Raw genomic sequence first — 27,189 nt, 5'->3', positions numbered from 1 at the left:
CTGTTGCTGCTTCTTCAATGTTGTTTTTAATTTCTCCCAGTTCGCGTTTATATCTTCGATGTCGTCTATTTGTTTCAGCTGTATCTCCTGTGCTAGCCTCCTTTCGTACATTTCTCTTGTAGTGTCGTTCCACAGTTATTCTACATTGAATTTTCCTCGGTGATTTCCTGTAGAAAATGTTTTGGTGTTATTTTCATTCTTATTTTTGCTAGTACTAGTTTGTGTTCACTTCCTGTGTCTGCTGAGTTTAAGGTTCGGATATCTAGAATCTGCTTTGGGTGGATTTTTCTCTTAGTGAGTATAAAATAAATCATAGATTTGTGCCCCCTGCAGTTTTCAAATGTATATTTATACTGGAGCTTATGGTCGAAAAATGTATTATTGATTCTTGGTTCGGTAAAAGCACAGAAATTAGCCATAAGTTCTCCATTTGCGTTAACATGGTTTTCATTAAATCTTTGTTTTACTTCTGGAACTATTTCATTTCCGATTTGTGCATTAAAGCAAGTCACCCATAACAATTAAGTTTGCAATTGTTCGTAGAATGCCTCTCGTTCCTCCTTAGGTTTGCAGTTCTCGGGGCTATAGATAGATATGACATTTAATTTTTGGTATTCCATTGTGATGTATTATTCTTTCGGAGATATAACGGCAGTTATTTATGTTGTCTTTAATTTTTTTATGCACAAGTATACCTACGCCTGCTCGTGCTCGTTCTTTTTTCTTCACTCCACTGTATGCTAGAAAATATTGGTTATAGTCTCTTTGGCCTTTACCTTTCTTCTTAGTTTCTTGGATTGCACAAATGTCTATGTTTTTATTTATCAGTTCTTCTATTATCTCTTGGTCTTTGTTGTTGAAAGAACTAATGTTCCATGTTGCTAATCTGATTGTGAGCTTATTTTTTCTTCTCGTTTTCCTTTTCTTTGCGTGGTTCATCATCTTAGGTTCCGTCTGGTTCCAAGGCTGTAAACAAATTTAATATTGATGATTTCGTGCTTACAAAAGTTATGTTTTTAAGCGATTTAATTAAATTAGGTAGATGTGTTTAATATAGTTTAAAAATGTATTTTTCTGTTTATTTCATATATGTTAGAATTTCTCTAATTATCAGAAGTCATTCATATAAATTAATTTTTATATTTAATCAGATTTTGAGGTAAAATGGTCCCTCCATGTTCAGGCAAAATGAGTCCGGGGGTCATAGCCGAGCCATAGCCGGGAGCCATCTTGCTTAGCCTACCAAATAAACTTTTGAGTTATACAGGAATATTTTTTATAATAATCAAATGTAGGTATATTATCTCTACGGAAATAATAGTTGCTGCTCTTAAGTACTTAAAAAAAAGGGACGAAAATCATAATATATTGGTAAGTGAACTAAATGTAGACTACTTTATTCGTAAGAGAGATGTCAGAACATTATCGCTACTTTCTTTTAGGCAACAGATTATTCGAAAAGCCTTAGTCGATTCACTATAACATTGCCCAAAAAATTGGAGATTTACTTAAAGGAATATGTTTTAGAGATGGAAGACCGACTATTCGGCATGGCGAAGACACACATTTGAAGGGTACATGTCCAAAAGGAGGAACGTCGCAATTTTTCATAAATCTATCTAGTGGTGCCATCTTGGTGCAATTTCAACATAGTGGTCAGCGGCTTGTTACAAGTCCTAAAAGAGCCTAGTTCCCGTGAAATGCTAATTATAATTTAAGCATACACCGCCAATAGGGAGCAAGTCCTCATCAGACAGGTCCTAAAAAGGGTAAAGTCCATATAAACAGCTGATAGACCTTGATCTAATACGCGCAGCTTAGAGTTAGGTTCGTCGGTTAAGCTAGTGTTTTCATTGTTTTCCAAGTAATTTAAAGTAAATAACAATGAATATAGAAAACAATAGTAGTGGAAATGAGACTAAAGTGCCTAGACAGAATGAATCAAAAAAGAGAAAAAAGGACGGCAGGATGAGAGATGTCATGAAAAAAATTAGACTGCAAAGTCAAGAGGTAGGTGCAACCTGTAATTGTACACAATGTTTTCAAAATGTGCCTGAAGGAACAAAAAAAACTTTACTCAAAAATTTTAAGACAATGACTTTCGAAGAATGCCTAGAAAAGATGAAGACGAAGCACATTTGAGAAATGCTGAATATTCTTACAGGGTACGTTTTAGCACTGATAATAGCTTAAAAGAAATAATTATTTGTAGACAAGCTTTTATGTCTACTCATTTATAAAAAATTAGAAATATTACAAAATTAACTAAAAATGACTGGAGTCGCCCCTAAAGATAAAAGGGGAGAAAATAAAAACCATCCTAGAAAATTAGAATCCCACGTTCTTGCAGCAATATACGAACATATAAAGTCATTTAAAGGCAGGAAAAGCCACTACAATGTGAATGATAGTAAAAAAATATACTTATCTGAAGACTTAAACATAATAAAGATGTTTAAAATGTTTTGCGAGTTGAACCCTTCTATGAAAATATCTTACGACTCTTACAGAACAGTCTTTAATACAAAATTTAACAGAGCCTTTGGATATCCCAGAACCGATACATGTAGTTCCTGTGATGTGTTTCTTTCTTATAAAAATAAAATCTCTTCAGTCTGTTTTAAACGATTTGCTCAAAATAAACGCTTCCAAAAGGAATATGCCAGCTTACGATACAAAATGATGTACACAAAAGAGAGGCTGAGGTATTTTACAGTAGAAAAAGGGCTGTGAAGAAAAAAAGTCGAACCTCTGTGATTCACGAAGTTATTTGTCTCAATTTTAGAAAAAAATGTATGTCCCAAACATAACAACAATCGATGTTTACTATAAGAGCCAGCTGAACGTCTATGTCTTTAATGTCTACATTCTATCTACGGCAAAAAGGGAAGCGACGATGTATGCTCAATGCTGAATTACTTTCTATGGAATTTTCTCGATATACAAGTAAGGTCGCTTAGTAAATATGCTATGTACGTTTGAGCACAACCCCTAAATCGCAACCGGTCGTAACTGCCAAATGTCACGTTTGCCTACTAATGTTTGGAGATCGCTTACCGCCTAGTCTTACGTTTGATGGGTAGTTCAGTACAAATATCTTCAATTTGGATAGAGGCTACTTGATTGTAGTACAAGTATTTTAGCTGTCTTATATCGTCTTATAAGTCCTGCAGGCAGTTTTGAAAAGTGTATCGCGTTGTACTCGATCGAATGCCTTCTCAAAATCGATGAAACAAACATAAACGTTCTTTCGGAACTCACTGGTTTTTTTTTAAGAGAACTCACAGGTTTTTTTTAAGAGAACGCACATACTAAATAGTGCCGCTCTAGTTCCTAGACCATTTCTAAATCCAAACTGTTTATTACCAATTCTACTTTCGCGCAAAAGAAATACTAGGTTTTGTATAATTCTTAAAAGAGTGTGTGTGGCTCATCAAACTGATTAGTCTAAAATTGATGCTTTGGTGGACCTGCTTTTCATTGGAATGTTATAAACAGTGACTACAATCAATAATCTGATATTATTCCTTTGTTCTAAATTTTGTTAAAGAAGGTAGTTATGTAGGTAATGTTCTCCTCGTCCAAAAATTTAAGTAGCTCAGCAGGGATCTTATCTGGTCGAGGTGCTTTAATATTTTTGCTGGTGCTATATCGCTTTTCTGACTTGTGATTTCAGTATAGTGGAACCTCTGTCTAACTGGTCTAACCTTCTAGAGAAGGATTGTCAAAAAGATCACTGATATATCTCCCCCATTCTTTGCACTCTTGTTCGTGATCTCAAATTTTTCCGTCTACGCTTTTAAGTACGTGAGCATTTATCAGTTTCCTTATTCCTGAGATATATTTAAGTTTCTTGTGGAGGTTGAAACTGTCGTGTTTTTTTGGAGGTCTTCTATTTCTGTACATAAATTATCCAGCCAAGATTATTTGGCTTTGGATGTTTTGCCAATATTTGAGGTAGTTTCAAAGACCCTCTTACTTCCTCTAAAATCGACTTTTGTATGTCGTACCGACATTCGTTGATGGTTCTGTTTTCATTTGGTATATTGGTTATTTTGTGTATTTTTCTATTTATCTGCTTTGATATGTGTGCATATGTTTGGGGGTTTCTAAGGGGTTCGAGATAGGTATATCTTAGTTGCCTTTGTTAATTTCTATAATTTAATTTGTATTTTTGAGCAGAGTATATTATGATTTGAGTTTATATGAGCCCCAGGGGAAGTTTTTACATCTTTAATACAGTGATCTACCGTATCTCCAATTCCACCGACGCTAGATACCCAAAATTGTTCCTTTTTTTCTTTAATATCGACACCTAGTCAAATTTAAATACCTAGATTTAAATTTTACCGATAGCAGAGAATTATATTACGGCCAACAGCCTCTCCAATTTTCTCAGTTACACAGAAATAAATAAGGGTTTATATCCGAAGACGTATATCCTTACCCTACTCACAGTATATATCCAACGCGTGTCGTTTCTATAGATTAGGCAACCCGTTATATATAAAACTCACCGAGTTGTATTTTAGTTATCTTTATGGTTCAGTATATTTAGTTCAGGGGAAAATGTATCTTTTTCTATATAACTATTTTCACCGTGGGATGTTCTTTTCTTTTCGATATATGCTATGTCCTGTGATAGTTTTAGCCTCCTGCTCTAGAGTCACGTTTCATTTGTCTCTATTTCTGACTCCTTATTTAACAAAGTCATTTATAATGATAGACAGTTTTCCTATTTTATAGACCGTAATTTGGCAATATGTCTGAAGAATTCGTTTGTAATTACGACAGACATTATCAAAGGCGATGTGAAAACGGTCACAGCTATTTTCTGCTGAGTTAGATAATTTTAACTATGGAAGTAGCACAGTTCATTATTGTCAAACTCCAATGACAAATAAGTTATGGATTCGATAAAATATTGATCTAAATCACTCAAAATCCCACTACATTTCATTCTAAAATATATTGAATGTCTCTGGAAATACATCTATATGGGAGCTCGGTCAAATTTATATATTTTTTCAGATATTCAAGCGGTCTGAAGTTTTTTATTTATAAGTGTTAGCTAGGGACTTTGATTCATAAGTAAAACTTATAAGTCAAAGTAATTTTGGTACAAAACGATCTTAAGAAACTGGTAGCAAACAAGGTAACCTTAATGTGAGTGCCAGGTCATAAAGGAACCATGGGGAATGAGGTTGCTGAAAGTAGGTATACAACAACGAGCAAACAAATTCTTTTGTGGACTAAAAAAAAGTCAAAGTTGTAAATCTAGCTCACTTCCTTGCGGTGAATGCTGGATAGAACTTTTTGGGCCTAACTATCAATCGCTGGCTCGCTCAGTCTTGGTGGCTACTAGTACAAGGCAAACACGACCAAATGAAGTAAGTACTACTCAACAGAGAGGTGTGCGGGATTGGGGTCCGGACCTTACTGCCGAGCATCTACCGTTTACCACTGTACTGTTACTGTATCTTCCATGTCCCCTCCTTACCAACCATACCAAAACTCAATACCAGGTAAAGACCAGACGCATTATAAAAAACTGATGAAATAAAGCAGTAAGCAAAAGTACCGAAAAAAATAAGTAAGAAACTGTGTCAAGGACTAAAGGACCACATTACATGTGGTCTCGAACGATTACTTAGGAATACCTCAGAGAAAACATCTTTGTATTTAGCTTTACCAACGCATGCAAGCTCTGTGTTGGCTGAACCATTTCTCGAGCTTCTCATAGAAACGTCCATGAATAAAGAAAAAAAATAATGAAACATGCCACCCAAAAGCAGTAATAGAACTATAATACCACCAGAGAAGCGGAAACTAGCAGAGTTTTGCCAGGGTTGAAGAAAGCTGCTACTATTCATAGGATGTAATACTAATGCACATAACACTATCTGGAGAAGCAGAATTATCATCTTGAGAAATGATCAACTTATATAGAATACATTCTAAAATATAACCCGGTTATATAAGATGTAGTGAACAGCTCTGTACTTGTAAGGAGAAATAGGGAAGAAGTCGCAATCGAGTCTTAGTAATTTTGTACGAATTGGAAGGTATTCTCTGTCAGATCACAGAATAATCACATTTGACTTAATATTGGACACACCAGAGCCATCAATCAGTAGAAACTCGAGAAAAACCGATTAAGGAAAATGTACAAACCCCCTAAGAGTGAACCTACGCCGCGTCCAGACTAACAGACAAGTCACGCATCATCTAGAAGTGGAACATGCTATTACTGACATAAATGAGGCAATACTCTATACTTACGAACAGAACTTGTTCTGCTGCAGAACAAGAAATTGTTGCATTCACAGATGCAGTTCTTTGATCTCTCCTGTGTGTTATTGGGTTTGGTTTTGGAAAAAATAGATCTCAGTGTATTGGTTGTTTGGAATGTTGTTGGACTTATTTTCTATTTATTTTAATTTTTCCCATAAGATATTTACATATAATATTGTTGTCATATTTAAATCCCTTCTTGTGATCGTTTCTGGATTGCTTGTCTTGTTTTGTTGTTTACTTTCTTCAATCTTGTGAAATTCCTTGTTTATAAATGACAATGGATATTCATTTTTTTATTCGTCCTTCCAGGAGATTTTCAACATCCTTCGATATGCCCACAACGTAAATGTCTCCAGTTTACATTGCTTATTTAGCGTCCATCTCTTAACACCATACAAAAAGACTGAGAATACATAACATTCAAGCATATATAGGTCTCGACTATGTACACAGTATTTCATGTTGTTAAACGCACTGCAGGCTTTCTCCATTCCTATTATTATTTATCGGATGTATTCATTAGATTACCAAGGGTTTGCGCCATGGGCATGTTCTAGTTCACTGCGTATAATCAAGTTTTCGGCACCAGCAGTATAAATTTTAGCTTTACGTTCACTAAAAGGTTTTCCACGTTCGCTAAAACTTTTAGAGCATTCTATCCACTGCTGGACATAGGTCTCTCCCATTTTTCGCCACTCTTCACGGTTGTGTTCGTCTTGTTGCCATTTCTTGGATATTCGTTTAATGTCATCCATCCAGCGTGTTAGTGGTCGTCCTCTGCTGCTTTTGTCTTCTCTTCGGTGCTAGTAAATTAGTTTTCTGGTCCATCTTGAGTCTTTTAGTATCGCTATGTGACCTGCCCAATTCCATTTCAGCTTGGCTATACGTTCGACGACCTCAGTGATACCTGTTGGTTTCCTTAGGTCTTGGTTCCTTATTTTATCTTTTTTGTCAAGCCGAGAATCGATCTTTCCTGCGCCTTTGTGCCACTCGCATTTTAAGTTCTGTTGTTTTTGTGAGAGTGAGAGATTCTGCTCCGTATGTCATAATAGGAAGAACGCATTGGTCAAATGTCTTCCGTTTCATAGCTATCGGCACGTTGCTCTTAAAGATGTTTCTTAGTGAACCATACGCCACCTCAGCAAGTGTTATTCGTCGTTGAAATTCACTACTTCTACACTTCTACTACCTACTCGGGACAAATTAAGGGCCTACCATAGGGTGCGTGTGCTATATATCCATATATCCACATTCATTGTAACACACCGCGCGCCATACTAGGAATGGCAAGTTTCCCACCCAGGTTGACAAATAGTACTTCTTTTCCACAAGGAAAATAAAATTCGTATAATTGGCTGTATACCGTACATCACAAAAGTTTTATTTCAAAATCCTTTATAAAAGATATATTAATGATATACCTTTTATAAAGGATTTTTACATAAAACTTAAGTACTTTTGTGTTAAGTCGTGAATTTCTAATTCCTACTAATCACGATGACTTTGTTTTCTCTTCAATTAGTACGGAATCCAGCTTTTTATTTAGAAAATACGCACTTTTTTAAAGAACTCACGAAAATGTGTAACGGGATATCTGAAATAAAATTAGGTAAATGAACGTAGCAGTTAATATAAAAAAATAAAGTTTAATAACAAAAAATTAAAAAGAAAAACATAAAACATAAATCCAAAGTTGTCAAAAAAAATTAAAATAAAAACATCACTTGTGTTTAAATTCTTAATCATATATTTACAATGAATCATTGTTGAGCATTTCAATCTTTTTCACCTCTTAGAACTGCCGATTGTTTTGCTAAACAGCGTGTTTGATATAGCAATCACTGGTGCAAAGAAGTGTAGAGGAAACCCACTAAAATATAAAAAAAAAGTATTTTTATTATTTTAGAAACAATAATACTAAAATACATTTTTAATAAACAGGAGTATAAAGACTTAAACATATACTCCGTTGTATATATACACGTGTGTCAGCCAAATCGAATAAATTAGTTAATAAATAAATGAGGGAGTATTCGAACGGTCGAACACATCGATTAGTATTTATAGCTGCGAATTTTTTTCCATAAAAACTTTTTATACGGGGTGTATCAGATAACGGTGGTGAATACCAACTTGCTTATTCTAAATAGAACAAACACCCTGTATATTAATTAATTTTTAGATTCCTCAGATCATTTTAGACATTTTTTAGATACAATGTCCTATACCTATCTTTGTCTGTTTCGGAAATATTAAGTAGAATGCAAAAATTCACATTTAGAAAAGAACATTATTTATTTGTCGAAAGTCGCTACCAGTCGAGAGGGGATATGGGATATGGGATATTTAGATTCCCCATATCTCTATTAACATCTTTATCAACGTCTGTTTTGCCTTGCAATTCTTAGAAGGCACAGATTAAAGCAAAAATCTGAATTTGATTTCGAAAATTAGTTTACGGATTTTAATATCAGATGTCGCTATTTGTGTCCATACGAAGCCATGTTAGAGTTGCTTCCTAAGACAGAAGAGATTTATTTTCACGTTCAGAGCGATTGTGAATAGCCGTTCTGAAGAGCCCTTTCAGGGCGAAATACGTATAAGCGGATACACAGACGCACTATACGTGAAATCAAATCTTAACTGTCTTTTTCCTTTTATTCCGATATACTCTGTACGAGTACTAGAAACCAAATTCGCTAAGGATTTTTGCTTAGTTGAGGAGATATGTTGTGGAATGCAATTTTTAGATTCCCCATATCTCTATTAACATCTTTATCAACGTCTGTTTTGCATTGCAATTCTTAGAAGGCACAGATTAAAGCAAAAATCTGAATTTGGTTTCGAAAATTAGTTTACGGAACAATAATGATATATGAAAGAAATTGGGCGAGTGCGAGAGAAGGCAGTGCAATACTTGGGCGTTTATTTGCTTGTTTTTAATAAGTGTAATTCGACAACGGTTTCCGTTTTAAATGTCGAAACGTAAACTTTTTATTTTAGAATTTTAGATTTATCAATTTTGTTAATTTATTTTTTCCATGGATAGGATTTAGTAAAAAATGAAATGTTACAAAAAACCAATTATTAATGATGTGTTGTTTTAATTAGTTGTTTTTAATATTGTTTTAAGTTGCCAATACTATATAATACTAATGTCTTAAAAATCTTACCTGGTATTCAATATAGGATTAGCCTCATTTCCACTAATTATGAAAAAGGGAAATAATACAGAGAACACACAGCCACTAAAAAAAATTAATTCCATTATTTTAAAATTAAGATACTTATAAGTATATAACAGCTAACCGCTTAGAGAAAATGAATACTTAATTCGCGTTTTTAGATTGAGTACTATATAGACAACAAAAAACAGCGACAAGAAACTGTTTCTGTAGGTATAAGTTAGAGGTATTAGAAACAAGAAAATAAGGAAGAAAATAATAAGGAGGTTTACAATCACTACATCCAAATATTCTCTATTCTGCGCCATTCTTAGTAATAGTTGAACGTTCATGCCCGTCAAGTTCTGATATTGCGAAGCCCTATCTTCCCTTCAATTATTAGTCGTAGAAGTTTATATTTGGCATTTCCCAATATCTGGCCTTGGTACGAGGTCTTTCTTTCCTTAATCGTTGTTATAAGTTCTAACTCTCTATTTATGGTGTTTAATACTGTTCGATTCGCAATGTGTTGTGTTCATGATATTCTGAGGATTCTGCGATAAAGCCACATTTCAAAGGCTTCTAGCCGCCTCATGATATTTAATTTTAATGTTCAGGCTTCCACTCCATACAGAAAGACTGACCAAACGTAGCATTTAATTCTAATACAGATGTAAGCTTCGGATGAAAGCTTAGTTTTCGGTTGTAGATAATATGCTTCTATTTATTGTACATGTTCCTAGCCTGTTCTATTCGTGTTTTTATTTATACAGGGTGAGTCATAACTATTGAGACATAGACTAAGGACAGGTTATTTGGACCAAAATATGGCTATTGGGCCAAATATGCCTTAATAAAATGTTGCTGAGAAAAAACATACAGGGTGTTAAAGTTAATTTTTGTTTTTCGTTTTTTGCTAATAGTTTCCCTGTATATTTATAAATTGCTATCAAAATTGGCATAGAGGCATAATCTTAGACAAGAAATAGTATTTTATTTACAATTTTACGTTTTGTCATAGAGGGCGCCACGTGGATCATTCCTAATGATCAAATTGAGTCTAAACTTTTTCTGATGAAACTTTTTAGTAATTTTTATTAGAAAATATGACGTAAACATCATTTTTACGTAAAATTGGTACTCTTGTTTAAACATGATAATTTCAACCGTTTTCGATAAAAACGCAGTCGAACTGCTTAGAGTCTTAAAAAAGGATTTCAAATATTATTTCATTTATGAAAAGTATGCTTTTAACTGTCAGATAATTGTTGTTAGTAAATGTCATTTGTTCAGAGTAAATTATTTTGGATGTGACGGTGTAGTGTAATGTTGCATTTTTTAAAAGTAAACATAAACCACATTTTTCTTCTTACATCCAGTGCCAGATCATCTAAAATATCACTAAGAGTATTTTCCAAAAAGAATAAATAAGAATCTCCATTTAAATTCGGAGAAAGAACATAAGCCCTAGTAGTTGGTCGCCTATAATACCATACCAAATATTCAATTTAAACTCATGCTGAAAATGTCTAGCTTTAATAGCATGCGGGTTTTCTTCTTCCCAATAATGACTATTTCGCCAATTAAAAACCCCTCGTCTGGTAAAAGTTGCTTCGTCGGTAACATAATATTCTTAATAATAAAGTGTCTGTCATTGCGATGTTTATTCAGAATACGTTGGCAAAACTGTAACCGTCGCGGAAGATCTGTTGGAAGTAAATTTTGAACGGGAGTGAAGTGATAAGGATGGAGGTTCTCTTTTTTTAGAATTCTAACAATAGACTTTTTAACTGACTTACTCCTGTTGCTGCTGATAGATGTCGTGAACTTATTTCAGGATTTTCATCTACTCGAACCAGAAGTTCATCTTCTTGATTAGGTGTGATTTGTTCACCCCGATTTTTAGTGTGAAATGACCCAATTTCACCTAAACTACGATATAATCTTGCAAAAGTTTTGTAATTTGGTTGCCTTCTGTTTGCGTATAACCATTCCATACCTTCTGGCTGCCGAGCGACCGCAAAAATTTTCTTGTGCGTATACGCAAATCATATCTCGCATTTCTTCATTAGTAAAATGATTGTGACGAGGCATTTCAATCAAAAAAAGTAATGATTACTTTTAAAAAATGCAACATTACACTACACTGTCACATCAAAAATAATTTACTCTGAACGAATGACATTTACCATCAACAATTATCTGACAGTCAAAAGCATACTTTTCATAAATGAAATAATATTTGAAATCCTTTTTTAAGACTCTAAGCAGTTCGACTGCGTTTTTATCGAAAACGGTTGAAATTATCATGTTTAAGATACAAGAGTACCATTTTACGTAAAAATATGTTTACGTCATATTTTCTAATAAAAATTACTAAAAAGTTTCATCAGAAAAAGTTTAGACTCAATTTGATCATTAGGAATGATCCACGTGGCGCCCTCTATGACAAAACGTAAAATTGTAAATAAAATACTATTTCTTGTCTAAGATTATGCCTCTGTGCCAATTTTGATAGCAATTTATAAATATACAGGAAAACTATTAGCAAAAAACGAAAAACAAAAATTAACTTTAACACCCTGAATCTTTTTTCTCAGCAACATTTTATTAAGACATATTTGGCCCAATAGCCATATTTTGGTCCAAATAACCTGTCCTTAGTCTATGTCCCAATAGTTATGACTCAACCTGTATATCTGGATCTTACTTATTATTTAGTACTACTCGTAAGTATCTGAATTTGTTAACTTCTTATAATTGAGTGTTATTTAGGTCAATACGACAATTTTGATCGGTTTTGCTAAGCACCATTACTTTAGTTTTTTGAAGATTTATTGACAGTTCCATTGCTTCACTTGCATTATTAACTCTGTCTAGTATATTTTGTTAGTCTTCCATTTTTCTGCTATCAGAACGGTATCGTCTGCATACCTGATATTTAAAATATATTTACCGTTTATTTTTATACGAATCTTTTCCGTCTTGCTTCATTTTCTGTAGTTCATACAACAATTTTCCATGCTGGACACTATCAAAAGCCTTCTGATCACCGAGGTATTTTTGAATGAGTGTTTGATGCGCAAACAGCCTCTCTCTTGTTCCCAAGGCATTTCTAAATCCGAATTGAGTCATTTATGTATATTTAAATTTTTGTTATAAATTCGATTCTGTATGATATTTAAGATCGTTCTAGGGAAAATAGACAGCCGAAGGGGTCCAGGGAGGAGAAGACACTCGTGGCTCCAAAACTTGCGGCAATGGTTCGGATTGTCATCTGCTGAACTATTCAGATCTGCCGTAAACAAAGTCAGAGTGGCCATATTGATTGCCAACGTTCGGAACGGACAAGGCACATGAAGAAGAAGATGATATTTAAGAATATTTTTAGTAATTGACACATTAAGCTAATGAGCCTAAATTCGTCGCATTTGCGGGAACTAGATTTCATTGAAATAGCTATCGATTCTGAGTTAAGCCATTCCTTTGGTATTACGCCACTTTCATATACGTTGTTAAAAAGACGTGTTATTAGTTTTATGTTGTTATCATCTATTAGTTTTATTACATATATTTCTATTTCGTCTGGTCCACAAGCTCTCCAATTCTTTGCACATTGTATCGCATGTTTTACCTCTATGTCTACAATTGGGATCCTTCCATTTCCCACGTCGACGTCTATTGCAATTTAGGTCTGCCATCTGCAAAGGATTTTTTGATAAATTCCTCCCACACCTGAATTTGTTCGCTTCTTTCTATAATTATGCTTCCTTTGTTGTCAGCTAGAGTCAGCCCAAACTTATGATGAAAACTAGTTCACTATTTGCACTATTATTTTATTTGCTTTTATCCATAAACCAAATCAACTTCTCTATAGCCTCTGTAGCCGAATAACTCTTTAAGGTTTTGACTTTCTTTACGAAGCCTCGCCATTTCTTTCTGTCCTGTGTTGCTCTTTCGAGAAGTATATTAACATCTATCTCTTTTAAGTCTCTCTTCACATTGTCGCTCAATATTTGTCAGTAACGACTTGGGGGCGCCTTCCTATAGGTTGTGCCGTAAAGGTTTTCGTATCTCCATCATCATTACTTCTTAGTACATAACCTATCCAGGATAATTTACGGGAACTTACAATACTTGTTAGCAAAGACTGTTCAGTGAGTATTTGTATTTCCCAGTTATTGTAAATTATTCAGTTGCCCTGCTGGTCTTCATAAGGGCCTAAGATGGATCTTAGAATTTGATTTTGAAAGGCTATATGACGTTGTTGATCTCTTAGAGTCATGCACCATGTTTCACATCCATACAGCACCACTGGTCCTATGATTGTGTTGTGTATATTAGCATTAGCTCTCTGGACAAGGACCAGGATTTAAGAATTTGATTACTCGACCACTCAGTATTCTAATCGCTATCTCTTGACTAATCTCATATATCGTCGATCTTATACCATACCAATAAAAATCCCCTTCACGTATATCCAATTTCTGACCGTTTCCCACCAGGTGTTCTTAACAACTACTATTCATGACAAGTCACTCCTTAATTTCCCCTAATAAATTCATTCTCCATTTTACCCTTTTTCATCGCCACTCTCTAATTTCTGCAACATACATTCCTTGTCCTCAGTTCTTCAGTGCCCTATGTTTCTGTCACGGAACATATCAATCACCTCCTTCAATTTCATCGTTCGCACTGTCCGCTGCATGCATTGCTCTTTAACATTGATTCTTGATAAATATCTAAAACTATTACTTTTCACGACCTTCCAAAATTATCATCTTAGTTGTAGTAGTAACTACATCTTCAAATGAATATTTTATTTGAGTATTTTAGTTTTGAAGTTTTAATTCCTTTCAGTATTTTTTACTAACACTACATCATCAGCATAAATTAAGCAGTCTGCTATAGTAGAAATTAGAATGCAGTGCAGGTAAGATAGGCAATGTATTTCTTACGGAAGAACGGCCGACCACGTTGCCAGTTTGCCCAGAGCGGCGCATCAGGTCCGGATTTAAAAATCATACCACTGGAATATAAGCGCACATAACAATTGCCTACGGTTGTATAAAAGACTATCATTATTGTTGCACTAAAGCATGATTCAATCATCGATGTATAAATAAGAGAGGTGCATTGTCGAACTAAACAATAACATGAACAAAAATACTATCAAAAATGTAAAATATATCAAAAACTCATTGTCGATAGCGTATCTATATTTATCAATTTTCAATAACTTCCATGGTAAACACATTCTTTGGGAAATAAAGATCATTATACAGTCACTAGTAAATCTGCCCGTCAGTTAAATTAATGAGTAAATATTTTTGAAATGAAGCGCGTACGGTCCCGATTGTCCAGTCTATCGCCAAACTACCACATACCTACCACTGTGCCGACATGAGCAACATCGCTGCGAGCCTTAAGACCAACACTGCATTCTAAATTCTAAATTTCTAGATTCGAAAATCAAATTTCATTTACTGTATTTCCAGATTATTTAAATTTATATGGTAAATAGAACACATATATTTAACAAATTGTGTAAACTGCAAATTAAACTATCGCTCAAATTTTATATTATATTCAAAACTTCATCGATAGGTCAAAACATCTAGCAATAGAAATATATGTAATTTACAATTAAATATCATACCTTATTACCCACGAATCTGATAACTGTGTAACAATGGCCATCGGTAAACCAAATCCCATGAAATAAGGCCAATGAGTTTCTATGAAAGACAGTCTTTTATGTAATTCCCATCCCATATTAAACCACTTGTACTCAAAAGCGTAGAGAGAATATAACATACACATCTGAGCTAAAGATAGTGTATATCCCACCATATATATTGGTATATAACTCACAGCCGTAGCTTGAATTAAAAACAACAGTTGGATGAGAATACTGAAGATTGAATCAGCTAAAACTTTGCTTAGGCTCTGGGAAAATACCGGTCTTCCTCTGCTATGCCTGTAAGCTGAATCTGCAATATCCTACAAAAGAATTAATAGCGTGAGTAAGGACATTAAAATTTAGTTCATTGAATGAGAAAACAAACTATACATTATTATATTGTCCTAAAGCTAAATGTTTACTGTGAATAAACCTCAATTGGAGTTTAAAATATGTTTATTTTGACGTTCCAATTTCCACCTCGGAAACCGTACTCAAAATATAAATTAAACAATTTTTTTTTGGTATTTGGTAATAAAAAATCTTTTAATACAATTTAATTTTATCTGACTCACTCATATTGACAATTCAGACATATATTACACATTTTAAAGTAGATGACTTTAAAATGATATTGACAATATTTTTGAGTTGCTTTCCTGGGATGATTTTATTAGAAGATAGTTCATTCAAGCACATTAAATCAAGTTTAACTTAAGAATACCCGTCAGAAAAACGACAATCACATTGCATGTGGTTGTCTTTAAGGCGTTTTACTGTTTTCCATAGTCAATGTCATTTTGATATCGTCTACTTTGTTTTCAAAGTAAAAGACCCACTCCTGAGCTGCATAATTTCCTTTTCTAGTGGTCAATTCTATTACTTACTCTTGATTTCTTTTTGTCCATAATCTATTATTCAAGCATGCAAATCATAATATCTATTTCAAAAACGTCGGAGATCTCCGTATCAAATTACATGACCTAACATCAAGGGAAGTGAGCAGTAATTATGACATTATCGTCATGGTTAAAAGTAATTTAAATAAGGTCTTTTCTGATTGAAAACTCAAATGTGAAGGTTTTAGTGTTTTCCGTTGCGATAGAGAATGCAATACTAGCCATAAATAAAGCTGAGGTGGAGTAATAATTTTTGTTCGGGATAGGATCAAATCCAGGTATGTAAAAATGCAGAAACAAGGATCTTCTTCTTCTTCTAATGGCGCTACAACCCTTTGTGAGTCTTGGCCTGCTTAACAATGTTCTTCCATTCTGCCCTGTCGGATACTTTCCTTCGCCACTGCCTGATGTTCATGGTTTTAAGATCCCTCTCTACGTCGTCTATCAATCTTTTACGGGACCTTCCTCTTGTTCTGTTTCCTTGGGGCTTCCATCTCTGGACTACTTTTACAGCTCGATTATCTGGCATTCTTTCTAGGTGACCAAGCCAGTTTAGTCTTTGTGACTTTACAAATCTGACAATATCTGCGCTCTGCATTAGTTCTGAAGAAACAAGGATGGAGCAAGTATATGTCTTTTGTCTAATTAATAATACCCGTTTTGTCATTGGTGGGGTCTACACCTCCCACAGTTTTCCCGTGAAATCTACAGTTTGCATTGTGAGACAGTTGAGGAATTTATTCAACAATATCCAGCTACGAATGTTTCTTACAATCCAGTCCAATGATGAGTATTACGTTAGGAATGTCCCACGGTTACTTTCCGCAAAGAGATTCCTGGTTCGAAAAAATTCAAAACTAAATTTCTATTACAAAAAAATTACTTTTGTATTAAAATACACAAATGTGATTTTAAAGTTTTATTTAATTCAGTTTGCTTCGGTGGTACAAATTCAACTGACAAACCCTAACTATATCTACACAATTGTATATATTCTTATAACATTAAAATATGATATTCGATACTCCTTACATTCCCAGACGAAAAAGTCGTAAATATTAATTGCCTCACACCAGCCCTAAGTCGGAGAGACGATACGCTGATTAGGGAATTTTTTAAATAAACATATTAAGTATTTACTCGACAATGAGTAAGAAATAGCAGTCCAGCAAGTGATCCAACAAATGATTTGGCTCAATCTTTTAGTTATAATAGAATTTTTCAACATAATAGCATACCAAATGATCACAATATATTTTTTGATTTAGTTTTTTTCCAATTTTAGAGATTGTGGTGTAACTAATGCTATTGACCCTCTTATGAATTTCAGTTTGCATCATATTGGTTATGATTTTAGTATAACTACCTTAAAAGAACCTGAGTCTAGAAATCTGTATATAATGAGTTTTACTACCATTTTACAAATGGCAATTATACAGATTTAAATATTTATTTATCATCTATTGATTGGGAAAAATGTCTAGGCAATATTGGCATAGATGATGCAGTTTATAGTTCTATTCTACAGTTCAGCGCTTCTATTTACTGGTATTGCCTATTTTATACCTTTAAAAAATACCACACTTCTATTATTATTAAAAACGGGTGCATTTGGCTTACAAGGCAATCTATTGACAATTATCTAAAATTTTCTTAGTTATGTTTAGAATGTAATAGACTTTCAGATATCTGTTTTTCTAATTACATGATGAGGTCTGAACGCAAGACTAATGGAGAATCCTAAGTCTTTCTGGAAGTATATAAATGATAAACGATCCGAATATAGTCTCTATAGCTCAATGTTTTATGGCAATCAAACTGCTATAGACAGGCAAGATATGGCAAATTTGTTTAAAGGTATTTTTTAAATCTGCCTATACTGACAACCAAAACACTTTGTATCCTCTTGAAAATAAAATTATGAATATTCGTAATAACATTAAGTGCACAGAAATTTCAAAGCTAGAAATCTTTAAGGAAATTGCGGCTCTTCCAAATAAGTTTACAAATGGTCCTGATAGACCAGGGAAATAAGCAAAAAAAGTACCCTGTTTTTGACACTTGTCCGGCCAGGCAAACGATAGTTGTTTTGAGTAGTATGGACATCTGTAACAAAAACCTATATGTTTCCTGCAGTCGATTTTTTGGACTTAATACTTATTAACAAATTAAGGTCAAAAAACGGAAAATTTTTGCTTTTTTCGTCCATCAGCAAAAAGTGAAGCATTTTAAACAAATTTTAGAAGAGAAGAAACTTATAAGTCATATAAAAACCTTTAAAATGGCGTTTTCTAAGTGTTTCTATCCTTTTGTTGCTTGAGAAGTTGCAAAATAAGTCAAAAATTTCGGTTTTTTATAAATGTTAATAACTTTGTTGAAAATAAACTTATAACATTTATATTTCATGGAATGCTGTGCCTTGTGGTGCTTAAAATATGGTCAAAATTTAAAAAAAATCGGTCAAATAGTTTAAAAGTTATTTTATTTGTTTATCCAAAATTATTTTTTTTTGCAACAATATAAGTCAGAAAATTATATAGTTTTAGTAATTGTAAGGGTAGTTTCTGGAAGAAGAAGACTTTCTATTATTAACATTAAAAAAAATAAGAAAATTAATTTTAAATATTGCAAAATAATTTTGCAAAAACATGTCGCTTTTTTGCTTATAAACAATTAGAATAACTTTTTAACCATTGCCTGCAAGAATATTATTTTTTTATATTTAAAAGCCTAAATTTTTTCACAAATTTAAAAGAAAAAAAATTAGTGATAAAACAATTTAAGACAAAGTTAGCCTCTTTTTTTATTTAATTCATAGCAGCTTTGTTTATAACAATTAAGAAATCTAATTAGCGTTATTTAAAAGCACATACTTTATAGTTTTAACGTACCAAATTTTAAAAAGATTGCCCTTCAATGAAATCGTCCACAAAGCTTCAAAATGTGGTCCTTAAAATCGGCTGGCTTCGAAACTCACGGGTGTCGAAGGGAGGGGGAAAGAACTGTTAGCTGTATCTCTGGTTCTATAAGTTTCTTCTCTTCTAAAATTTGTTTAAAATGCTTCAGTTTTTGCTGATGGACGAAAAAAGCAAAATTTTCCGTTTTTTGACCTTAATTTGTTAATAACTAATTAAGTCCAAAAAATCGACTGCAGGAAACATATAGGTTTTTGTTACAGAGGTCCATACTACTCAAAACAACTGTCGTTTGGCTGGCCGGACGAGTGTCATGAAAAAATGCTTATTTCCCTGGGCTATGATGTTATTCCTAACATGTTACTAAAAAATGTGTGTGCACAATTGTATTGCCATTGTATCTACTATTTAACAAGTCTTTTTCATCTTCAACTTTTGCTAACATTTGGAAAGAAAGCTATGTTGTTCCAATTTTTAAAACCGGACAAAAAATAACATTGAAAACTATCGCAGCACCTGTAACCAATCTGCACTATCAAAATTATTTGATTGTCTAGTTAGCAAGCAGATTTCTTCGATGTGTAAGAGTCTTATATGTCAGGAGCAACATGACTTCTCCATTCTAAACAACATTGAAAGCAGGAAGCAGACTGATTCAAATTACACAGATTTCTCTAAGGCGTTTGATTGAGTTGATCAGGAAATACTGTATACTAAGTTGATTTTAAATAAGTTCGAACCAACTTTGTTTCTTGGTGGAGAAGCTCTTTCACTGGTCAAATTTAAAGAGTTAAAATAGTTTATTTTTCTGAGGAAATTGTGGTCACATCTGGAGTTTCTCAGGGAGGCCACAGTTTTCCTAACCTATTTAATATTTTCGTAAATGATTTATTACATGTTTTTTGTATATCAGCTGTGCGAAATTTGAGGATAATCTCAAATTTTGAATATCCATTGAAAGTATTTCAAATCAGGAACTGCTTCAGGAGGACTTAAATCTTTTGTCAAGAGTGGTGCCAAAAAATAAGGTATATTTAAATATCAACAAATGCAATTTTATAAGTTTCTCTTGGAAAACTACTAGGTTTGAGTCAAGCTATTTTATTGATAACCAGCCACTAAAATACGCATCTACAGTAACAGATCTGGTTGTAATTTTGATGAGAAATTACCTTTTGTCGATCATATAAATTCTATATCAATTAGGGGGTCAAAGATGCTGGGCTTTATTACTAGAAATTCTAGTTTTTTCTCCATTGCAGCCACAAGAATGGTCTATTATTGTTATTGTGTATTATCAGCTAGAGTTTGCTTGTATAAAATGAGGAGCAAAATTCAAATGGAATTTTAAATATTATTTAACAATAAAACACTGAAAACGTTGTTTCCATAAAGTAACGGTCGAATCCATCAATTATTAAATATTATTGTTTATTTGGCTAATAATGAATGTATAAATATAATGGTTAACCTGCTGTACAATTATTTTATAAATAATATTATAATATTGTATTTACTGATTAAATTTATAAATCATCATCATCGTCACTAAATTCACTATCGCTATCATTATTTAAATCTATAATCATTGGATTGATTTCACTAATTTTATTTTTTCGGATCCACCACTCTTCTATTAATTTTTCACATTTATTTACAGTTTTGGCCCATATTTCTGGAGTTGCAGTTTTAAGAGCGTCTTGACACATTTTCCTAATTGCATCGTCACTGTATCCACTGCATCCAACGTGATTATTATAATACGTTTTACATATACCCCAGATGTGTTCAATGGGATTAAACTGGCAGTGATACGGCGGTAACCGTAGTACTTGACGTCCATAACTATACAGAAAATTGATATTATTTTTAACTAACCAATTCTTTATGCTCGGTACGTTCCACGACTGTTTTGATTGTTTCTCCAAAATCTACGAATATTAAGGTGCATTGTCTAAAACTATAACTGATGGTTCACTCAGATTAGGTAACAGTTTCTCCTTAAGCCATTTAACAAACATACCTGCATTCATCAGCAGATTTTGATTTTGAAGAAAAAATCAAATATGCGTTTTCTATAAAGCCTTCTTTCCCTCCTGCATGAAGAATGATGTGTCTTTTGCCTTCGCTATCTGTGTTTTATTGATTTTATGCTGTTGTCTTGCCAAATTCTTTTAATTCCACCCTTTGCAAATATCCTCGTATCATCTAAGTATATGAATGTTGCATTTTCATATTTAAGTCTAGTATATTCTCTCAAAAATTTAATTCTTTTGTGAACCACACTACTCCTTTCGCATAAAAGTAACCTATTATTTTCTTTTTTGAATTTACATCCTAAATCTCTCAAAACTTTTCAAAGGCTAGTCCTCTTAATTTCAGAAATTTATTTTTCTCTTATTTTGGCCAGTAAAGTATCTAAACTGACATGTTGATTGTTTTCACGCACCTGATACAAAATATTGCGAATTTCAAATTTTTACTCCATCAGTTAAGTCAATGCTCCTAGAATGTTTACGAGTTGTTTTCTTGTCTTCGTGATACTCAGTCACAGTAAAATCTTCTTGAGAATCTCTGACAGTCTTCATTACAGTTTTTAGCTTACTTTCACTTCTCCCGAGTACGTCACAAACGCGTTGATTTATACATAATGACTTTAAGGTCCACCATTGTCTCTTACCATGGTAAAGTATTTATGCACATTTGCAATTAATTTATCAATATCCAAGTCTAGGCATGATGGTCACTTGAAACTACACGTTTGAATTATAATATACCGAGTTTAGATCAATATGACAGAAACTTTCTAACTGTTATGCTTGAGAGGTAAAATATAATATAACCACTTACAAAGAAAGATCCTAAACATACTAACCCTTTCGGTCACGCTTTTTTTTTTAGTGTAATGAAAAATATTTTGTTAATAATTCCTACCCACTAATGGTATTCTCAATGTCTTTTGGTAGGAATATTAGCATTTTTTTATTAAAACAGGGCCCGTTTTTGATGTCGTCAATTGACGACATTGTGACTAACTGGTTACAAACTAATGAAGTATTATATATACTTTTACAGCTAAACGTTAGGATGAAAATACATTTATTTACTTAAAAAAAAACATGATTTAATGATTATAATATATTAAACAAAACTACGGGTTTATGAAATTGTAAAAAACAATTTTTATTTTTTGTCAAACATAGATGTACTTTACATTTTTGACAAAAAGCCTTTACATTCTGGGAGTTTACATCGTGTTAAATATTTCGTTTCTTCATGTAGTGGAAAATGCGCTCTCGTGTCAAACCTTACATCATCAATAGGCCCGTTTTCCTGGTTTTTTTTCTTGTTCAACGGTTCTGATTTAGTTCCATTTGACGGGCGCCCTCTTTTTCTAGCTCCTATGCTACATGAAATTAAAGCTTCTGCAATATAGGCCCTAAAATGAACTAAATCTAAAGTTTCTTTAGATGACCGGAAAGAGGCCTAAATCTTTTTATTTGATTCATTTTTAGATCTAAAAATAACCGCGAAAATGTTTATTACTTAAGTCGTTGAGTCGCGTTGTCGTCAAATGACGACATATAATTTCAAAAAAATAATTTGACATATTACGGAAATTTTGACGTGTACTTACTATTTAATTGTATTAATTGCACCTAGAAGCTTCGAATATTTGAAAAAACACATTTTATCTCACAAAACACAAATTGAAGAAAAAACGAAAATAAGAAATCTTACTTAAACTTATTCGTAAACTAGTTTGTAATATTTGATTATGCAATTTGCTATTTAGTTAAATTTTGCAATTGATTGTGTATTTTATTATCTTTTATTTTGTGATTCTGTGATCTTGACAATTTATGTAATTTTAGTAAATTTTAATTATTTTTATTTTTTTTACTTTTTGTAAGCTTTGTCCATAAAATTGTACAATTTTCAGTAACAATAAAGCATATGTCTATTCTAAATCATATAAATAAACTATTTTAAATCTGTTAATAGATTCTGTGAAATTAATTTTTTTCTAAGACGAAAATCCTTTCCTTTTAGTGGCGGCAATAGCTCAGCAGTAGGTACTGCCTTACCAAGGCAAACAGTCTAAATTCGATTCTGATACAGACACTAGAATTTTTCCAATTTCTAATTTAAACAAACCACCACTGTTTGTGCCAAGGTTATGCAAAGCTTTCTGTCCCAGCTATGTCAAGCTCTAAAACTAAATCTAAAAACCTGAGCTAGAATATTTCATCAAAATGAGAAAGCTCTTAAGCGACCGCCACTTAAGCGTTAACCTAAGATGGCGCGCCACGAAATACTACTTACTCTCTACGCTACTTTACGGAGTTGAAGGGTGGACGTTAACAGCAACAACAATAAAGAAGTTAGCGGCTCTAACAATGTGGTTGTATTGACGCATACTGAGAATACTTTGGACAGACAGAGTGACCAACACAGAGGTATTAAGACGAATGGGTAAAGAGGTGGAATTGTTAACAACTGTTAAAAGGTGGAAAGCGTCGTACCTGGGCCATGTATTCCATAATGATAAGTACAGTCTGCTACAGCTTATCGTAGAAGGCAAGATTGAAGGTAGAAGAGGTTTGGGCAGAAAGAAGAAATCCTGGCTGAGAAACTTGAGAGAATGGTTTCAAATACCAGAAGCTGCGAACATAATACATGTGGCACAAAACAGAGAAACCTATCGTTTGATGGTTGCCAACCTTCGGTAGAAGACGGCACATAAAGAAGATTCCTGCTAAAATTTAAATCATAATTGGAAAAAGAAAAATAATCCAGGTACTGATAACACTGCTGTTGACACTGTAGAAGAGTTACAAGCTCAATTCAATAATTGTAATGATTATAAGTATACCCACCTTAGTGAATTTAAATTTTATTATTTTACTGTTCCTAATACTTTTGAAACTTAAATAATATAATTTCTGTACACAGAAGGGAAGACACATCATCATTTAATTGATTACCTACTAAACTCACTTTTGTCCAAGCCAAAATTTTTTGTACGGCTTTCTATTTTTCTTATGGCTTCAATGTTTTGACCATTTTGCATATTGAATCTTCTGAGGTGAACTTTTCCTCTGATTATATTTTAAAACATAGTAATTGTCCAATCCAAAGTGCATAATAATATTATTAGAGCAAGTTTCTACAGTTCTTAGCACCTAAGCTAGGTCGTTTCGAGTAGAAGTCATTAATTCAAATCATCCATATACAACAGATGATTAAGTTTTGACATGACTAATCCAGACTAATTATTATTATAAATAAAAAAAACTGACCATTCTTAAATTTCACAATTTATTAATTAAATTAAAATGTGATAGTATGTTCAAATTTTCTATATAAACTTGCAAAAATGGATGATATGCACTAAAGTAGTGTGTAAGTTAATGAATATGAAAAAACAAAAAAAAGCCATCATTGTATACAAATTTGGACTTTATATGTGCACCAACATCATACAAGCTACAAATAAAAGCTTTCAAACTCAATTGAAAATAATTTTTTATGTGCTGGATGAGCTCATTATATAACTAACTACATCTACTGAGTTTCCATAAAATTATGTACTCAATTTTTATATTCGATTATGTACTGAATACAATGTTTATGTATGCATATTTGGCAAAATAAATTATTAACTTACCTGAAACCATAAGGCATTGACCACTTTGCTTAACAAAAACAAAGGTATAACCCATACAGTTTTAAATACAATGGATACTAAAGGTTCTATCCACGACCATATTAATTTACCCATAAATGATTCCCTTCCAAATACTGTTACCAATAATTGATTTATACTTGGTAGAAATACATATTCAAATAAAAGAAGACTTATTAGAAATATTCCTCCATTAAGTGTTCCACATTGCATGATCCTCTTTATGACTTTTGATTCTCTAAAAATTATTAGAATAGATAAAGCTAACAGGTACTTAATATTTAAATTGCTTACTCATGTCTCTTTAGTTGCCTTAATGGTGTCCCTTCTTTAGGGTCTATAGGTTTTTGCCTAACAGAGTTTAGTCTCGTTGGAGACTGTCTGGTTATTTTACGTTCATTTATTTCTTTATCTAGATAAATAAGTGCATACATTCCAGTAAAACTGTCGAATACACCTCTAAATACAGCATAAATAATTTTCTGAAAAGGAATTAATTAAACAAAGAACTCCTGGGTCTTATAAAACTTACTTGTATATCCATTATGTTACCTACAAATATACACACTTTGTAAATAATCTATTTTTGTAATTTAATAACTTTGGAAAAATAATTTCGCATTTTTCACAAATTTACTAAAAATTTTTGTAAACATTTAATAATCAACATCTGACAATATGACAGTTGACAACAGCTTATGTTCATTTATTTATTATTGAATGTTCTGTTAATGACAAATGACAGTGTGAGATGCAGTACGGTAAACATAATAGAATAAAATAATAATTAGAAGAAATAATAATTTTAAAAGCAAACACTATGGATTTAACTCATTTAAAATAACTTTCTATAATTTTATGAAATACACAAACTTTAAATTAAGATCTGATCTTTGATCTTTTAATTTATACGTTAATACTGTCTGATTATATTAAAAAGTTTTAGTTTTGCACCGTTTATTCATAAAAATAGAAATAATTTCATATTAAGTTATAAATCTAAAACGTCTCAACAAAACAATTTAAAATCAAATTGTAATCAAGATATAATGTCGTTAGATTATTCCTTGATTTCATAATATGGTGGCATGATAAACTGACAACACTGCACTTGTATTAAAGATAATGAATATAAACTGCAATAAGCCTATACTACAAGTTATTATTGATATATTGAATTTTAAGAAGTTTAAAATTTAACTTAAATCAAATATCTAATGTTACCAATTAAAATTACTGGACAAGAAACGTTCATAAATAGAATGAATGATGACACCAATCACACGTTTCATAAGTGATTTTATTGGCAACACTGTATTGCCTTGACGTTTCTTAAGTGAATGCGAAGTACCGTGTAGGTGAACGTGAACATATAAATATTTTATTGTGTATTTTTGGGAAAATTTCTCAGCAAAACATAAATCTTTTTGAGTCTAAGGCAAATAACATCAAGTATGGGCGTATGATTAGGTTATAGACTGGTAAGTTGTTTTGGCAATGTCATTTTGGGCTATTGAAATTTCCATTATTTGCGTAGAAAAAGTGGGCACAAATTCATTGTCAGTAGAAATGTCACTATTTATTAAATTGCTTTTAACTTCTTCCGCGTACATCATTTCACAATACTTACTTCGGATTAAAACTTAAAAGATTTGGCTGGTTTGATTATTACATTTATTATTGATTAAATTGATGGCAGGAGATAGTCAAGTTGCTGAAATCTATCACATGCTTATACATATATTTTTTTAACGAATTTCAGGACAATCTTCTTTAAATCCAGATTGGACTGCTATCCTGAGCTGTGGAACTTCACGTTCAGTGGTGAGTAGAGGTCAAAGTATTAATATATAATTTTTACAGTATTTTTCATATCTAATGAGGTTGATTTGTTTCCTAAAATACCACCTACATAGTTTACATTTACAAATAAAAACAATTGTATCTGCGCAATAATATTTGCTTAATTCAATACCTAAAGATACAATTCTTTGTGTATTTCTTTAAACATAGAATTTTTAAGCTATATATATAATATATTTTATAACTGTAAACTCTGTCCTGTCATACTATTTCATTTCAAAATATTATTATCTTAATCAGTTTGTTTTCAAACATATCTTTTTAATGAACTTATTTTTTCTTAATTAAACAGTTTTTATTATTAACACATAATATACAATACTTGATGTTTTTCTTCTTATCCAATCCTTAGAGATGGATCCTAGTTGGTGATCAAATATAAAAAATGTAATCTCCTTACTAGTCCGCAGTTATTCCACAAAATACTTGTTACCATCTGTAACACCATGTGGTTAGGAAGTTCTTGAGATTTTATAAATTACTTAGTGGTTTTTCACTTTCACAGTTTCACACATAAAATAACTGAATGTGTAATAGGAAATATGTTTTACAAAATTCAGCAAATTCATATTTTTGCTCAAGCCTTGAGTATTAATGTATTCAGTCATCTCATCAAGGGTTACCACCTTTATCAATTAACTAAAGAGAGTGTATACATGAATGAGGGCATACAGATGAA

General features: G+C 32.5%; 2 protein-coding genes across 5 annotated transcripts in view; one reads left to right on the top strand and one right to left on the bottom strand.

Annotated features, from left to right (window-relative positions):
• Nucleotides 1-7,923: 7,923 nt before the first annotated feature.
• Nucleotides 7,924-25,350, bottom strand: tank (EI24 domain-containing protein tank). Its single transcript, XM_072533633.1, has 6 exons — nt 25,180-25,350; nt 24,942-25,129; nt 24,630-24,885; nt 15,121-15,464; nt 9,471-9,545; nt 7,924-8,167 (listed from the first exon to the last, which is right to left on the bottom strand). Exons 1-6 carry the CDS (start codon nt 25,189-25,191, stop codon nt 8,083-8,085), a joined length of 960 nt encoding a protein of 319 aa, XP_072389734.1. The 5' UTR covers nt 25,192-25,350; the 3' UTR covers nt 7,924-8,082.
• A 619-nt stretch (nt 25,351-25,969) lies between these two features.
• Ufd4 (ubiquitin fusion-degradation 4-like) overlaps nt 25,970-27,189 on the top strand; it is a 165,112-nt gene continuing 163,892 nt past the window's right edge. For all 4 annotated transcript variants that reach the window (XR_011951199.1, XM_072534601.1, XM_072534600.1 and 1 more), the window contains exons 1-2: nt 25,970-26,128; nt 26,410-26,471. The gene's annotated coding sequence lies outside the window, so the exon portion shown is untranslated. The remainder of the gene's footprint in view (nt 26,129-26,409; nt 26,472-27,189) is intronic.

This window comes from Diabrotica undecimpunctata, chromosome 6 (assembly GCF_040954645.1).
Source record: "Diabrotica undecimpunctata isolate CICGRU chromosome 6, icDiaUnde3, whole genome shotgun sequence".
NCBI lineage: Eukaryota > Metazoa > Arthropoda > Insecta > Coleoptera > Chrysomelidae > Diabrotica > Diabrotica undecimpunctata.
The sequence above is the reverse complement of the archived record's forward strand: the minus strand, read 5'-3'. Positions and strand labels throughout refer to the sequence as shown.